Here is a 17,975-nt window from a genome sequence, read left to right on the forward strand (position 1 = left end):
CTAAATAAGAACCTTTGTAAAACCATGAGAGGGGAAAAAAGAGATTATATAAGAATCAATCGCTTCATTTTTGTCATCTTTATTTTTTTCTTTGGTAGTTTCACTAGTTTATGTTCCACTGCTTTCCTTCTATATCATTCATTTTGCTCCTGCAATGGCCCAGCGAATCAATACATATGTTTCTGAAGCTGAAGTTTTATCTTATTGTGCCCTCAGTAAGCTCAGCTGCACCGGAGTGATTACTTTCAGAAAGCGAACGTCCTTGGAGGCAGTTGGGAACAAATTTCACAAATTGCTTCATTCATTTTGGTGGCACTTCAGGTCATGCAACAATGCCAGTTCTGTTGACATCAATGCACTAATTTTTTTCCGCTGTGGTACTGAGTTCAAGTGCAGATGAAAATACCAACATTTCAACTTGAGTGAAATCAAATGACCCCGCAGAGAAGACACCGACATCACTGAGATATGGCAGGCAGAAGTGAGATGTCTTTATGTAACTTTGTAAAAAGTTGTAGATCTAAACGTAAGACACAATGACTATCTTACACTTACACTGTCTTCAATCCTTCATTTACTTCACTTTTAATGCAGTAGTTTGCCCTTTGTCCACCTTGAAGTGACTTAGAAAATAAATAAAACAGCCTTTGGCCACTATAATGTAATAAAAACATCAAAGTTTATGATCCAAAGCAGTTTAAACACACCTTTATGGACTAATCAATAAATTATCTTTTGGTTTTCTGCCACACTATTTCCCTTGAGTACACAGCAACATTTTACAGGAATGCTGAAGTATTAAGGAAGAAAATGCTGAACTACAAGCAAGGCTTTTATTTGTCATTCAGGAGACAAACTTTAGATATACATTTTGAAATGTTATGTTTTTCTTTTTCTTTTCATAGGAACACTTGAATTAAATCTACTTAGGAGGTATATACTTTTCTTCCTTGTATTGTGTGTGTGGGCGTGGAGGGGTGTGCAGGTGTGTGTGTGTGTATGTTTTTTTTTTACGTGGTTCTCTCTCTGTAGCACTTGGGGACAATCAGGAAAATTGTGGTGTTTTGGATGCTGGTTCTTCAGACTCACAGGTGCTGACTGTCACTTTGACACTCAGTGAGATTGGCGGGACAAGATGGGCAAAGTGCCCGGCCATTAGCTTATTGGACAGCCTGGTCAACACAACTGCATGTGTCAAGAATGTGAATCCCTCTACTTTGCTCCCACTGATGCTGCAAAGTGGTGGGGATTTGGTGAGAATTGCTTTTGATACAAAACATGCAAATTCCACTGTATGTTTATTTGCAAACATTGTTTGCGCCATACAAATGAGTTAATTCATGTTGACAGCACAGCACTGCAAGCGGTTTTACACACAAACTCAATTCAGAATGTGTAACTAAGCATTTGCTGAGCTGTGCTGGAACAAATACCTTATGTTGTCTACTTACCTTTGGCCATCATTTCCATGAAATAAAAGTTCCCGAATATAAATGCCCGGATTTTATTTCTCAAAATATTTGATCGAACATATGTTGCAAAATAGAAGAGATTATTGTAAAGCTTCAAGAGAACTCTGCTTCCTAATTTAGAAGGAGTGAATGACTAAGATTGATAATAAATGTCAATATTAGTAATGTAACTCCCAGATGCATAGTTTACAGAATACTGAATCATAAATTTCCATAAGCTTTCTGCTGTAGAAAGGAGGTCTGAAGTGGAAAGTACCAGTACACCATGCTAAAAAATAGATTTTTGTGCAGATATTAAACGTTTGAGCTGTATTTAAAATTCTGTTTGTCCAGAGAGTGCTTTGACGTTGGGCCTGTTATTTGTGTTGGAGTAGAGGCTGTGATCTCAGTTTTTTTTTTCCCCCATAATGCTTTACTTTCTAAATTTTCATTTCCTGCAAGAGTTGTAAAGAACTTTGAAGAAGCCAAAGATTCTCAGACATCCAACAATAAGGAAATTGTCCTTCTATGTTGGGAAAGAATGTTTGTGCAAGTCAATTAACCTCTCATAGTAAGCCGTATCAGATAAAGCTTTTGGCGAAAAAAGGAATGTCGGAAATAAAAGAATGGAAAAGAGAAATTTTGACATCAGAGAACCTGACAAACCTGACAGACATTGGTGAACAGTACTGGCAAACATGTAGACGGACTGACAGATGGGGAAATTTCAGCTCTGGGACTTCAAGGAAAATATTGCAATTTGTCTTTTTCAGCAAAAGCACTCAGAATTTCAGTACCAAGGTCTTATCTGTCATTTGGATTGACAGAAATTTGATCACAAAGTTTATGACCTTACACAAGATACAAAAATCTACTCCTTTCCCTCAAGGCTGCTGAGTCTGTATTACCATTTTTAGCTCTCACAAAGTTTATCTTTGTCTTTTCTAGTATTTTTTTCTCTGTTTCTTCTGGATTTCCATCTATCTTGTTGCTTCTGTTTCAGTACCGACATTCTATTTCACACATACCTCACATTATCTGTGCTCTCTTATAATTTGTGCATCTTCGCTGTGATCACTCCTGATTCAAAGGTTGTTCATGTTTAGTAAAACCAGTGCAGGTCACAAACTCTGCCTTGGTGATTCTTTTTTCGTCTCACTGCTTAGTTTGGATTCCTTTTTTGTATCGCAGTCTCTTGTTGTTGCTTGTCACTCCTTTTGTTTAAACCTTCCCTGCCGTCTCTTTTCTCGTTGTCTGATCGGCCCCCATCTCTCCGGTTCCATCGAATTTCCATGTTTCGTTTTCTTTGAGTATGCCTGCCTCTCTGTGGGGTGTATTTCCGCTCCTCTCTGGAGGAATCAAACTTTTTGAAGTTCTAGCAGTAGAGAAGTGCCTTCAGCCCTAATACACTTTATCCTGGTTTCTGACGCTTACAGCATGGTCTGCAATTGTTTGCAACAGAGCTGTCAATAGAAGACAAGAGAATTAAACATGAGCCAGCTATTCTTCCTGGCTCTGACATTGTCTGAGTGTTGTTATCCTGAACTGATCCTGACTGGGACTGTTCTGCAGTGATAACAATTGGTGAGTCATGAAGAAAGATAATTTATTCATTATCCTCAGTTTTCTTAGAAGCTGTGCAGGTGCTTGCCAGCATTAAACAGGATTAGAATCAAACGCTTAACTGTTTGATCTTTATTATGCTTTTTAGAAGCAATGATACGGTGGTTTGGCTTCTTGCTGCTGGTATTAATTGTAGAGATTTGTTTATAAAAGTGTTGATTGATTCACTAGTACTGATTTAATCTACTTCGGCTGTCTTCCACTACGTCAGTGCGCGTATTACTGCAAGCACTAACAAGGACCACAGATGAATGTTGATTTGAGTGTATTTGAGCAACAATTATTCAATAAACAAGCAATTACATTTTAAAAACATTGGGCTTTCTACAACTGGGTAGAAATCGTCTTCAATAAATATCGTTTTTTGAACTGTGATCCTGGAGTCTAGTGAATAGTTTTATAACTTTTCAAATAAGATTTTAAAATGTTGTATTCTATGAGGGTTGACTTTTATGTATCTTTGCCTAGTTGTTGCAACAAAAGACATTTTCTTTTTTTTTTAAAAATTGTAAATTAAAATCAACTTCAAGCTTTTAAAAAAGTGATTCATTTATTTTATTTTATTTTTTTATTTGGATGTATGCAGCGGCCTAAGGATGTATTAATACCAGCCCTGTTTAGTCTCTTCAGTCAAAATCTAGTTTGTTAGCCTAGAAGGTTTAATTTGTTTGGGGATGTGTGATTGTGTAATTGAACTCTGTTGCAGACCCTAAAAGTAAACTCTGGTCTGCATAAAAACCTCGATTTTGGTTTGCTCTGACACGGTTCAAATGTATATGTGAACGCCAATAGGACAGGAGACCGCTCCAAAAGCTGAAGCAGACTGTAGATCAGGGCATTCTGGGTAAATCCAACCAAAACAAACACACAAATCTAGCACTGCAGGGAGAAATGGCCGGTGGCCTAAGAAAAAGGAGAAACCCTACACCTGCTAAAATCTGACAATACTCCATCTCTGTTTACATTTTGGGAAGGAAGTTGCACTCAGGATCTTCTGAGTGCAACCCAACTGAGTGCCTTTTTATTACACACATAAAACTGGAAAAAAAAACTGAAGAATGAGCGACGTCATTGCTGTCAGTGATGGATAATAATGTCACAGTGAACAAATATAGATGTCTGTTTTGTCTTGTTTTTGTTAACTATCTTTTGACTAATTGTGAGATGATGTTCCTTTTATTACACTTCTCTCCAGTTGTTTTTGCATTCCGTGTAGTGGAACAGTATTTTTTCAATTTGGGTCAAAGGATTGCAAGTTAAGTTTTAATAGGTCGCTGTGCACCTATTAAAACCATTATAAATGGTTATAATGGTAATAATAATAGATTATTAAAACCATTACAAATGGTTTTAATAATCTATTATAATGGATATAACTGTAAATCCTTTGTAGGGTGTAACTCTGAAGTGAAAGTGTCTGACCAAGAGATGTGCACGTTTTCACAGAAGGCAGGGAGTTATGGATAAACTTACTTCACATACAATAATAAACAAATGAACTGAACTTCACCTTCACCAAAATACAGCAACATAAATCAACTGAGGTGCGACGGTACGCTTTGGATAGTTCTATCAAACGCAAAAATGACAAAATTCTATAATATTTCACATTTTTAGATGTCAGATTTGCCTTTTCTCCACTGGTCCAGATTGATGTGCTGTTCAGACCTCACCCGGATCAGAGTTCAAGTTTCAAGAGACCTGAGCTGGGTGGCCTGCCTGTAATGAGACAATGTTTATTTATCTTACTGCTATACTTGAGTTGAACTTAGCATAGTACATAGAGTAGCCTTTTCCCATTTGATGTCATGGCATCATTCATGGAAACACATTGTCAGGCTGTAATAAGGACCATTAAATGTAAAATTACCATAAAGCAACTAAACCTGCTGCAGTAAGACACTTTTTCAACTATATTTATCATCATTGTAACAAATGGGGAGCACTCTCCAAAATATAATACTGAAATCATTTAGAAATACCATTTAGGGAAATATAGTTCATCATATGAAACTGTTTTGGTTGTTCTGTTTGATATAAATTAGCTGATAAAAGATGAGTTCCTCAGTGAGAAGGACTTAGGCCAATCCAAACATGAGGGGGAAAAGAGATAATATATCAACACAGCTTACACTGCTTTTCTTCTTATCTTACAATTGATTAATATTGGCCAAAGAAGGAAAAACTGTTTGATTTTTTTCTCTCCCTCAAACAAATGTCTGATATTCATCTTTAGAAAGTCCTTGTGGTGCAGGATCATTGCATTATCACTTAATCTTGGTGCAGATTGAAATGATTTCACAATTTTCTGTACCTGCTGAGATCTGTTCAGGTCGTGGAGTTCGTCTTTCTTTCTTGTAGGACATAACCGTTTAATCAGTGAGGAAACTTCATGCTAACCCAGTTAACATATTAAACGGCATGAACAAATGGAATAATTAAACTTCAGCGCTTTTTAGACAACATAGGACATTGAACTGAAAGAAATCTGAAGTAGCCATAAAAAAAATCTCAGAGAAAACAAGCAGCAAACTCCACACTGACCTTCCCTCTCTGAGGCAATTGCATATTGTGATTTCTCTGACTTTTAGACTTTAATTGAGCTGGCTGACAATAAGACTGCATGATCGTTAAAGAAGCACACACCACATTTGGATACATTTTGTGGCATCATGTTGAGTAGATAGTTGGGGAAAAAATGGATTGAAAGATTGTAAAATGGACAAATTAAATTTTGAAAACATGATATCAAACAAGAACAGGATATTTTGACATTGATCTGTTGCAGAACTGTTTCTAACCACTACCTCACTTTGCAGCCCAGTAGTGAATCACTTCTCATATATTTATGAAGTCAAAAGACATTTAAAGATTAGATTGTGCACAATGACTGGAAGTATCTAGTTGGATTTTATCTTTTGTCACAGTTAACTAAGAGAAATAAAATATGACAGCAATGCAGATGAAATGTTTTGTTCAAATGCATTCTTGCCATTGTTTTTCTCGTTTGACAGATTGCAACATATTTTTTTATATCTGATATGATTTTAAATCTTCTGAAAGCATCGCAAATGGAAGGGGTGCAAACGGAGTCTCGTGTGTCATGTCTTCTTCAATTGCCCTGTGGCTCAGTCTTTTGAAAATAACTGAGTTATTTATAAAACTCCTATGCAGGTCTGACATTACATTAGGGATGCATAAACATCTCACATACTGGGATCTATAAAAAACAGCTACTGAGGGGATTTTCTGTTCAAGACTGAATATCTTCACAATGTCAGATGTCATCCGTTCCCTCCACAGACGTTCTCCGGCACTTTATCCAGCACATCCGCTTACACTCCCAAATGGATAGATGAAAACGGCAGAACTGAGAGCATGCCCACATTATGTGTCTGAAGTGTCATCCTCGAACAAAGTTAGCGGTTTAAGTCAGCTAGATTTCACCTCTGGGGCTTCGTAGAATATCCCAATTACATTTTCATTGTCAACCAACTCAATCTCCATTGAGAGAATAGGGGCAACAGTAATCTGACTCTGCCACAGTAATGTCTGCCATGGGAGCTTCATGAATCACTTCTAATTAAACCGGTAACTCTTTTTGTTCCTCAAAGGGAAGAACTTAATAGCTCTTTCTGAAAGGACATTGTTTAGCATGTTTTGGGTAAAGGTGTTACTCATGCAAGTCCTGTGTGTAAAATAAAAAGTTTTTAGTTGCATATTTTTGTCATTGGTTCTCTTGTCGGTGTCTGCTCAACGTGCAGTGAGGTGATAATGCAAGTGTTTCAGTTTTTTTGTTTGTGTTACACATTTTTTCTCTATTCATTTACTCGAACACTCAAAATGAAATTAAACCATCTGGACTGTTTGTGCTGAGAACCCAAGGATGCTTTCTGTTCCACTCAAATATATTTATGCAAATGAATAAACATTCAGTCAAGATGCTTGATGACTTTGAGTTGAAACCAATCCATTATAAATCTGTAGGGAAGCCCAGTAAAGTACATTTAGAACATAAACATTTGTTGAACTCCTCTGGACTTTTTTCCTCTTTCTGTAATGCATAATTATTCTAATCCTAACCTGCTTGAACAACAACAAAAAAAGCTGCACTTGCATAAATACATAAGCATATGTCAAACCAATGTATTTTTTCCTGCTTGCTTCTCCATGTAGCGTTTCAAATGTGGCCGATTTCCCACAGCAAGATTTGAAATGTATCTGACACCTCTGGCATTTTCTCCAACACTAAATTGCCTTCCTCACCATCATTTCCCTTTCTCTGTCTCCTTTTCTTTAATGCTTGCCATCCTAAAAAAAATCTGCAATTTACTTTCATGTGTTAACACAAAGACCAATTAAAGATTTTCGATTGTAGTGTGCTTCTCGTTCTTCAAAATAAATATTAAATGGTATCTTGGCTTTAGATTTTTTAGATCTTTATCTTAGGGATGCAACACAGGAAACTGTCAACGTGAAAACCTTTAAAGAAAACATTTTCTTTAAAGCCTATGTCTGTAGGGAAAAGAGTGCATACAGTTAAGATACGTCAAATCTTTTATTTTTTTCCTTAGTGCAAGTAGTTTCTGTAGAAGACAAAGGATGATTCCCATTAGCTTAATCTGAACCCACCCTGATCGGACCTCCCCACCTCCCCACTGCAACCCACTGAAATGGAAACAGCCCAAACAACCCAAAGTTTGACATGCGTTTCCTTTCATTTTTGAGCAAGAAAGCCACAGGTCACTGGATGTTCTTTTTCTCTCCCACAGCTGGAGATGTGGCTAATGATTGGAGCCAACCTACATTAATGTCTTCCTGTCTCCTCCCCTTTCTACGCAGCTGGATGCTTGTTGAAGCATGGTGGTGAGGATGGTTAGAACACGATTAATGGGGCCGCCGTCACGAGGCCGGGTCAGATGGATGAATGTAATGAGAACTGGAGTCCTTCATCTCCTGCTGCTATCAGCCTGCCTCGGCCAAGACACAGAAGGTAAAGAGTGTCTTTCTTTGCAAGTCCTCCTCCCTGTCCCATTCGTCTCATTGTCTTGTCTTTTTATCTTTCGAATCAATTCTGTCTGACTGTTCTTACCGGTAACAAGTCATGCATAGCATTAACGTATGATATATTTACTATAATTCCGTTGTTGTCTTTAGTACTTTCCTGTTTTTTCTGTTTACAAGTCTTCATTTGCCTTTCAAAATTAAAATCATTAGCTTATTCATACTTTCACAAAAGGAGCATTCAACAGTTTTTAGTTCATCTGTACGGTGAGACTGGTGGTCTGTCCCACCAAATGGGTTACAGATTGTGCTTAACCCTCCTGTTATGTTCGTTTCTGAGGTACAGCAATAATATCCGTGGGTCAATTTGACCCCATTGAGTGTTTAATCATGCAATAGTGTCAGAAACCAAAAAATTCCTCCAAAACATTTTTGTATCTGATTATTAACTCCAATACTAACCATTTCAATCAATATTTGTGCAATGATGTTTTTTTATTTCTCACAAAATAAAGGATCAGTGACAACAACTTACTCATTTACTCATTTGGACATAAAAAATGGAATTTACATTTTTTTATGTCCACTAAAAAACAACCTACACACAAAAAAACTATAATTTCCTTGAAATTGATCTTTGGTAAAAAAAAATTATATTACACTTTTTTTTTTTCAATGGGTGATCTTTATAACTGAACTTGAGACATGTATACTGTTCAGGGTCAAATTGACCCGCTGATTAAAATCAAGACAAATGAGTCATGCAGAGAGTATTTATGTTTCCCTCCACTTCTGCTGAGTGTCCACTCAGCATGGGTGGAGTTTGTCCACAGGAACAGAAAAGGTTCCCATCAAAAGTTGTATGAACACCTGCTTTCTTGCTGTTTCCTAGTGAAGTAAAGAGAGTAGTGAGAAAGTGGGCTTGCGTGTGTCGGCGTGTGCACCCCTGTGTGTGGTGGGGTGTGTTTGTGTGTATGTGATGAAATACGGTTCATAGCTGCAAGGAAACATAGAGAAATGGACATTTTTGTATCTTTTTTGCCTTTCAACTTCACTGCCGGGTCAAATTGACCCGAACAATATCTATGTAAAAAGTAGAAGCAGGGGGGGTTGCAAATGTGTAAAATGAATACATTTTCAATTTATAAGTAGAGTGCACCTATTAAGACAAATAGAACAAGTTTCATGCAAAAAAAAATACTTTCAATTTGTCCCACAACATAACAGGAGGGTTAATTGCATCAAGTTATTTCAATTTTTTGGTTTTACCACACATGTGACGCTCTGTGACAACGCAGCCAAAAAAATGTTTTTATCATTTCATTAATTTTTTGCTGAGTCAGAGGAAAGACCCACTTTGATTAGTGTTCAGAGACAGTTTTATGTGGCACTGGCAAGAACCATAGATAGAACATCTGCCGCTTGATTTTTACATCGCCTAGAAAAACCATAACTCTTTTCAAATTAGATTAAACCAAATTCACATGTTTCTGAAAATCAAAGAATACAGGAAATTATAAATGGCTTACACAAAATGATGAGCTGTTTGTAGTCAGTATAGAACAGGGGTCTCAAACTCCAGTCCTCGAGGGCCGCAGTCCTGCAACTTTTAGATGTGCCTCTGCTGCACCACACCTGAATAGAATAATTAAGTCATTAAGGCTCTGGAAAACTTATCTACACAAGGAGGAGGTCATTAAGACATTTCATTCCAGTGTTTTGTACATCAGCCTGACACCTGACGAGATGTGGCACATCTAAAAACTGTAGGTCTGCGGCCCTCGAGGACTGGAGTTTGAGACCCCTGGTATAGAAATATCCTGGATTCTTCTAAGACACAGGTGTCAAACTCCAGTCCTCAAGCGCTACTGTCCTGCAGGTTTTAGATGTGCCACAGGTACAAAACAATGGAATGAAATGGCTTAATTACCTCCTCCTTGGGTAGATCAGTTCTCCAGAGCCTTGCTAATGACCTAATTATTCCATTAAGGTGTGGTGCAGCAGAGGCACATCTAAAAGTTGTAGAACACCGGCCCTTGAGGACTGGAGTTTGAGACCCCTGTTCTAAGAAGAAAAACGTTTTTTTTTTTTTAAATGTCACATTTAGTACCGTACAAAAATCCTTGGTTTTTAAATTGATTTTCTGCTTCACAAACAAATGTTCCAGTTTTTCTTCTTTAAAGATGTTTGGCTCTCTATTGTGCAGATTCAAGATTTTATTTTATTTTTTTTACATAATTCCAGTTTTATACTCATAATTGCATCGTGTATGAAAATGCCGGCCGGTCTTCTTTGAGCAGTGATAGGTTGGAACATCGGTACATTTGTTCCTATGGGGCCATGTTAGGTGACTACTCTTATTTATGTTTTCTCCCATTCATAAAGTCATCAGGAGCTATAACTTTCAATCAGACAAGTTATGAGTTTCATATATCAAAAGTTCTTTGGTGAAGTGTCCTTATTAAACTAGGATGTCTGAATTTTTTTCATCAGCAGTCATTCAGTGCCTCAGTGGCCCGGTAATGAGCCATTCATTTGATTCATGTTATGTAGAAGAAGAGATGCATCTGGAGGACTGGACTTTATCATCTCTACTTGAGGCTTCAGATTAATTTGAAATTTAAGAAATAATATTTGTTGTCATGAATGTGCATCTATTTATATTATTTTAATGAAATTGCTATTTTTTATTAATCTACTTTATGTTGTGTCTTGGCCAGGTCTCCCTCACAGAAAAGATTTTTGATCTTAAGGGGGTTTAAAATAAAGGGTAAATACTCCACTGTTCACTTGCCTTTACATGTTCTTATAGGGTGAAGTGTCTTTTTCAAAACATTTTATTCAAATCTATTCAGCAAAACCAATGCAGGTTTTTTTTTTCCAATTAGTTAAGATCTGCCAATTAAATTCACATATGGCTGCAACATAAAAGCTGTTGTTCACTGAGTTCTACTACAGGCATTTTTTTGTGCTCCCGTACATCAGCCTGACACCTGACGAGATAAAACCAGTAAAAGGTGTCAGACCATACAAACTTTTCATGGCTGCTGCTCCGTTTGCCGAGCCAGCAGTGAGGGAACATCAATGAAACAGTCAAAAGAGATGAGAGCAACAGAGTGACAGCCAGCAGAAAGACATGGCACTCGTAGCCGCAGTGGCATAATAGGGCTAATCATAATGACAGGCCTTGTATAGTTTCTTCACTTTGGCCAAAGTTTGAGGGAATATTTTTATTGTCTTCTTGGTTTAATGGGCTGATTGCAATCATTTTTTAGTCTTAAATGTAATACAAATGGTGCATTTGCAAGCTTCTATGAAGCAGGTTTGGGCAAAGCGTTTCCTCCTCCGTTAACTGTGTGTTCGAGTTGATCCTATTTTTTATGTATCCCCTTACAAACCTGATGAAGTTTAGATCACTACTCTGCAGGGGCCTCACCATCTGGTGCAGGACTCCTCCTCGTCTCCGTAGATGGTTCTCTATGGCTCTGGCTGCATTTTTGGAACAAAATAACGAATGTGCGACTGAACAGACCCATCCCTTATGGTTGTTAGTGATGGATACGATTGTAAAACTTCCTAACGTATTACAGCACTGTGCCCAAGGGCAGTATCACAAACCTGGCTGAAATGCTACAGGCCCGACTTGTTACCCAGTCGTGGCGGTCTGGAGGGATGGAAACGTAGCCATTTGTTATCACTGTCCTGCTGCGACCCATTAAAAGAAAAAAGTTTGGAGTTTGTGAAGTTGTGAAAGTCATCAAGTTTAACATCTGCTGCCTGCACATCAGGTTTAACGTCAGAAAGAAGTTTGGATTGGATTGGTTTTGAAGTGATATTTCTTCGGTGTAAAGATATTACAATGCTTCTACATTGGACTTAGATTCAAATGACAAAAACACTAAAACTTTGGCATCTGCTGACAATCTTGCACTAGGAGGTGTAAACGCAGGAGGAAATTTAAATTGACCAAAATCTCTACATTGGTGCAAGTAGGCCTGCCATAATCAACAAAAAATCAATTAATCACATAATAAATTAAAATTAATTAATAAATTAGTTTTTCTCACTTCTTTTCTTTTTTCTCTTTCTCTCTTTCTACCAAAAACCAGATGATTAAAGTCTTAGTCTGGTGCTTTGGCTTTATTTGAATTAAGTTTGTTTTGTTTAGACAGACTTCATAATTCATTTATTGTTGTTTCTTTTGTTTTTGTTTATTTAAAAAATTAAATGTCTTGCAGTCTCATGGTTAAATATTTATTTGATTTTAAAGTTTATTGATATTTTAGAATCTGTTTTTGCTTTGTTATGCCATTACTTTTGTATTACTTGAAAATGGTCTCAGAAACAAAAGATTTAATCATTTATCGCAGTAACTTCTGGGATAATTTACCCTCTGGCTAAATTTGTTATTGTGACAGGTTTAGTTGCAAGATTGCTTTGTTTATATGTTTACCCCAATTTTCAAAATAAAAAAAAAGTTAAATCATAATGAGAGACACAGCAATTACAAGTGAATTTAGTTCAAAAATTCAATTAAAAGTGAAACTCACACAGTTTAGTTCTGAATTTGTTGTGCACCTTTTTCAACCACAATTGTTTTTCCTTCCACTTAACTTTCTAATAATATACTTGGACATGGCACTCTGTAAACAGCCAGCTTCTATCTACTGACCTTTTGTGACGCATTCTCCCTGTGGAGGATGTCGGCACCTGTCTGCTGAACACCTGCCAAGTTAGCTGTCTTCCTGATGATTATTACGTCATAACATTACACTCCCTTTTCATTGGTTTCATATGAAACTCTATTTTGTGTTTTCAGCTCAAACCCCCAATGTATCCAGAGTGTTTATATAAAATTTGACTTTCTCTTTTTGCATTGAGTTACAGAAATAGATTTAGTTTTTGATTATATTCTAATTTATTGAGATGCACCTCTGGTATTTCTCTTCTCTGCTATAAGGTATATGTCATTTTCCTGCCAGTGGGAATGACTAATAGGAAGAAAATAGGAGCGAATATTATGAGGTTGAAAAACCAGCCACGTTTCGTTTCCCTTGAACTAAGGGCAAAGCGGAGCAGCTTAAAACCTAAATTAAGTCATCACTGATGGGATAGATCAGCATAATGCACTCTTGACTTTCTGCTCAATTTATCAGAATATTAATTTTCCATTCCACCCTGGGGTTTTGAGATTTATCTGCTTGGCATTTAGCTGAGGGGGCTGTAGCCAAAGGTGAACATCTGCAACTTTTCTTTGGCGGGATAGAAGCGGATTATATTTGCATCAAGAGTGTTTGGAGAAATTGTACATGTGTTTGAAACCAAAGAATTCTGACACTAAACTCCCAATAGAGCACATACTGTGCAACTGGTTTATTTACTGACAGCTGTAAACCCAATCACAGGTCTCAGAAACAGAGTGGCGGTCAAAATGGTGGCATTTCTGCTCATGACATTAGTATTTATCCTAATGAAGATTAAACATTTACTTCTAGAGAAGTAAATGTTGTTTTAGTCAGTTTTGGTCTCATGATATGGATCATTGAAAATGTGTTTTTAATGAGCATGAGTCCAAAGACAAACAATGGTCTTAGCTGGTTGAATGCCATGCTATAAGTCCACTGTATTTTAATTGGCTGAAGCATCGAGATACAAGCCATATGTTTGGTTTCCAAGGTGAGAAGAGCACCATTAGATTTTTAATGAATCTTAATCCCACAAAAGGAGACCACATAATGTTTAAAGCTGGGCAGTTTGAGAGCTCTAGACCTTTTTTATTTATTTCCGGGAACCTATTTTTAAACGTCTGATTACATTATCAGGTTTTACTTGTCCTTACTTAAGGCAGTTTGACAAAAACATTTCTCATTCAAGACAGAAATGCAAGCCAACATCCTTTTATAACTGCTGTACCTGAGCTGATTATGAGTTAATTTAGAACAATTCAAGTGTGTGAATTGTTCTTTACCTTTACCTAATTAAATATGACTTCTCACATATTTCATGACAAAAACCGGCTCTAACAATATTTTATTAACTTGTCTTGTGTTGTGAGAAATATGCTTGCATTTGTATTGAGTTTTTCTTTCATACCAAAAACTCTTTATGTAATATTCTGAAGTTAGTCAAAATGAAAGCCCCACCACCACAAACTTTATCATCCTAATAGACTGACAAATTTGTTTGACTCCATTTTTGCCAATGAACAGCTTTTAGTTTTTCCTTTCATTTAACGGCAGGAGAATGCTACAAAAGTAGCAAAAAGTGAGAGGAATTTGCTATTGCAGATCATCCTCAGTCCTGGGTCGCCTCTTTTGCTCACCACAGGTTTTTTTTTAAACAAAATTTATTTCTGAGCGCTGAAATGTAAATTGGTTTATTTTGAGTCTGGTGAACCATTTTTATGTTTAATTGGCTCAATATTTTATCATTGTCTAACCTATACAGCCAGTGGTGACCCATTTTCCCTTCAGTATCAGAGTTTCATTTGGAATGTCCAGGTACATTAAATAAAAGTATTTAAGTGTAATATTTAGAACATTATGAACTTATACTTAGTCAGTTTTACAAACAAGGAAATACTAAATCTTTTTCAAAATATTATCAGTTCCGGATACTAAAATGATTGTGCAAACTACTGTGTGTATTTCGAAGAAAGAACAACACAGATCTGACGAGCTGGTCATGTCAGATCTTGATAATGCTAACAAAGCTTTGATCTCATTCATACTTTTTTCTCATAATTTTATGACTTTTTTCTGATAATATAGTATCTTTTTTCCCCGTTATGGTTACAACTCTGATGTAACCATGACGTGGTCAGATGTCCACGGAAGACAGACACGAGCCCCTGGTTGTAAACCTGCAAGGATAAGAATGTTTAGATAATGGATGGATTCTGACTTTATTTTCATATAATTATCACTTTATTATTCTAATTTTTAAAAAAGTCTTAGTTTAACCCTAATACTCCATCGTAGACAATTGAATGTTTGCTTTTTGCTTGCATAGTGTTGTTTCTGTTTAAAGATTCATGACTAAAAATGGGCAGTTTGTGTAAAGGCAAAAAGAGGAAAGAAAATCTAAAATATTTAAATAGAGCAATTTAAAATTATATAAAATTGATCAACTTTTCTTTAAAGGGGCATACATTCTGTTTGTTGCACTTCTTCTGCTCTTTGAAAAAGTAGAAACCTTAACAAGTATTCTCTTATAAATGCCTTTATGGATGAGATCTGACTGCAGATGAAAGGTGTGTTTTTTTGAAGAAACCAGCAAAAAAATACTATGCATCTTCTATTTAAGTCCTTTTGATCTCACAGATGGGACAATCATTTGGTGTTGCTTATTAAGGCTTGTAAACCCAGCCAAACCGCAACACTTCAAAGAATAATAATTCACCACTGGAGATTAGGAGATGTTTGAAAAATATTTACTTTTTGTAATGCTGCTTCAGAAGAGTAAGCGCCACTTTTCTTACCAGAAACATCTCTCATTAAACCTCTTAAAAGTCAAAATAGCAAAACAATATATATGTTGAACCCTGTTTGAATAGCTTAAGATAATACTACACTGAATCAAGAGGAGGTCATGGTCGTCACAAATTATTATGATGATGTTGGAACAGTTTGGATGCACTGTGACCAATGCATTCTGGTGTGACAGCATCACTCTGAATAAAATCAATGATACTGCTTTGGATTCACGGTTTATATTAGGAATAGCAATATCTACAGGATAAATACACGCAGGAGAAAATGAAAAATGATCCAAAGCTGTTGACTCTGTTTTTAAAACCAACAAAAAAGAAACAATTTTAAAACCCATTTGAATAAACATATTAACTTGACAGCTCTTATTCTATATTCATGTTGATTTATTTTTTTTCTCCGTTAAACATGTCAGAGGTTCATTGTTTTTCCCACAAAGATATCAAAAGGCTGGGTTCTGGAATCAAACCACTCCTTTTATTGAAAGCTTTACAGCTAAAAAAATATCACATTTAAGATGTTATTTGGCAGAAAGCACTTTTTTAAAACTCACCATCCACTTTATTAGGTGCTGCTGCTCAATGGCTTGTTAACACAGGTATCAAATCAAACAGATACGTTGCAGAAACTCTGTGTATTTAGACATCCTGTCATGGTGAAGATGACTTACTGAAGTTAAAATCCAACATCTGAGTGGGAAATAAATGGGATATAAATGACTTTGCAGTGTGCTACTTTTCACTCACAACCCTTTATAAGGTTAACAGAGAATAGCAAGAAAGAGAGAACATGTCTAGTGTGCAGCGAATGTGTGGACAGAAATAGCATTTTGATGTTGGAGGTCAGAGTAGAATGGGCACATCAATCCAACATAACACAAAGGCAAAAGTAGCTCAAAGAGTTACTTGTTACATCCAAGATTTGCAGATTATAGTCTGACTCTATGTCAGACTATAACGCACAATGCACAACATTCATGTTGTGTGAATGCTCAACATGTTGAATCACAAAACAGATGGACGTCAGCAGTGGAGAACCTCAACAGATGCATTTGTTGTTTGGCATGAACAACAAAGGGTGAATCCATTCTGCTTTGTGTCAATGACTCAGGCCGGTGGTGGCAGTATCATGGAGTGGGAATGTTTTCTTGGCACACTGTGAGCCACTAGGTATGAGGTGAGAATATCATGTTCATTACTTTGTGAACAAAGCATACCTATCTGTTAATAGGAGCAGGGCAACATGACGCCAAACTCAAACTGGTTGTTTGAACAAGAAAATTATTTTGCTGTGACTTGGTGACCTCCACATTCACAAATTTGCAGTGACTATGTGATCCTATCATTTCTATATGGACTTATAAATGAAATGTTGACATCTTCTTGATTCCAAGTCAAACTTAACTCAGTCCTCAAGGTAACGGGATGTCCAACACAGCACTAGCCATTGTGCATTTTAAATGTATCCAGTGACCAAAACTTGTGTGTGATTTGATGGACAGTGTTGTCATTGGAAAACTGTACTTTGAATTTGATTAAGTTATCGTTGTCTGATATTACAATTTGTTTGATCTGAAAAGCAAGAGACATAGAAGCAAAAACAGGAGATGTCACCGCAGCAAATACTTTTAAAACAGTAAGGTAATAAGCCCATTTTAATATCAGATTTGTTTTTGTTTTCTTTTATAGTTTGATGTCTCTTTCATCTGTCATCACATCAGGAAGCTGCCTCTTTCTCCTGCATTTCCCTTTATCTAAATCTTTCTTCTGTCAAGCATTTCTTCCCATAAGCACTCGTGATTTCCCTCCTGTGCATGTACCTCCTCTCTAACGTTGACTGCTACTTCTTTAGATTGGCTTCCCACAACCTCTTCCCTCTGCTCTCAGTTTTCCCTCAGTTTGTATCGCCCTTTTCCTCTACTTTCATCACTGTCAAACTTTTGTTCATCCAATAATAAATTCTATTTGCTAAAAGAGGCAAAATTCCAAAAAGTCCAAAGTTTGTGTCCTTGCACGATAGTTCCACTTCTCGCACATCCACTCTTTGTAATTTATCACCATGGATAACATGTTGGGGGAGGTTTTAACAAAGGTGTTCCATTGTTTGCGCATTTATATTCATAATTAAGTTCTATAATTACGAAAACACACAAATGGCGTTGCCTTTTTACACATTTTCTTATCCCACCATGAATAACAATCTGCTCTGTTCATTTTTTGAAGTTGACTTTACTTATAGGTGCTTAGTTGCAGTTTGCTGCTGTTACAGATGGGCTTCTCTTCCTAATGTGTCAGAAATCCACCTTAACAGGTACCTGATTTTTTTAAAAATCAGGTAGATAATCTAACTGATTATGACAGTGTCATAATCAATCTGCTCTTTAAGAAGCCTGTGTTTTGAAGCAGGC

At 36.6% G+C, this 17,975-nt stretch overlaps 1 protein-coding gene across 3 annotated transcripts in view; it reads left to right on the forward strand.

The window, feature by feature from the left end:
- The window catches only part of LOC102228210 (protocadherin-15-like), a 295,528-nt gene that overhangs the window by 89,323 nt on the left and 188,230 nt on the right, over positions 1-17,975 (forward strand). For all 3 annotated transcript variants that reach the window (XM_023340889.1, XM_023340890.1, XM_023340891.1), the window contains exon 7: positions 7,917-8,067. In XM_023340889.1, coding sequence (XP_023196657.1) covers positions 7,935-8,067 — 133 coding nt within the window. In that variant the 5' untranslated portion in view covers positions 7,917-7,934. The remainder of the gene's footprint in view (positions 1-7,916; positions 8,068-17,975) is intronic.

The sequence above is a fragment of the Xiphophorus maculatus genome, chromosome 10, assembly GCF_002775205.1.
Source record: "Xiphophorus maculatus strain JP 163 A chromosome 10, X_maculatus-5.0-male, whole genome shotgun sequence".
Classification (NCBI taxonomy): Eukaryota; Metazoa; Chordata; class Actinopteri; order Cyprinodontiformes; family Poeciliidae; genus Xiphophorus; species Xiphophorus maculatus.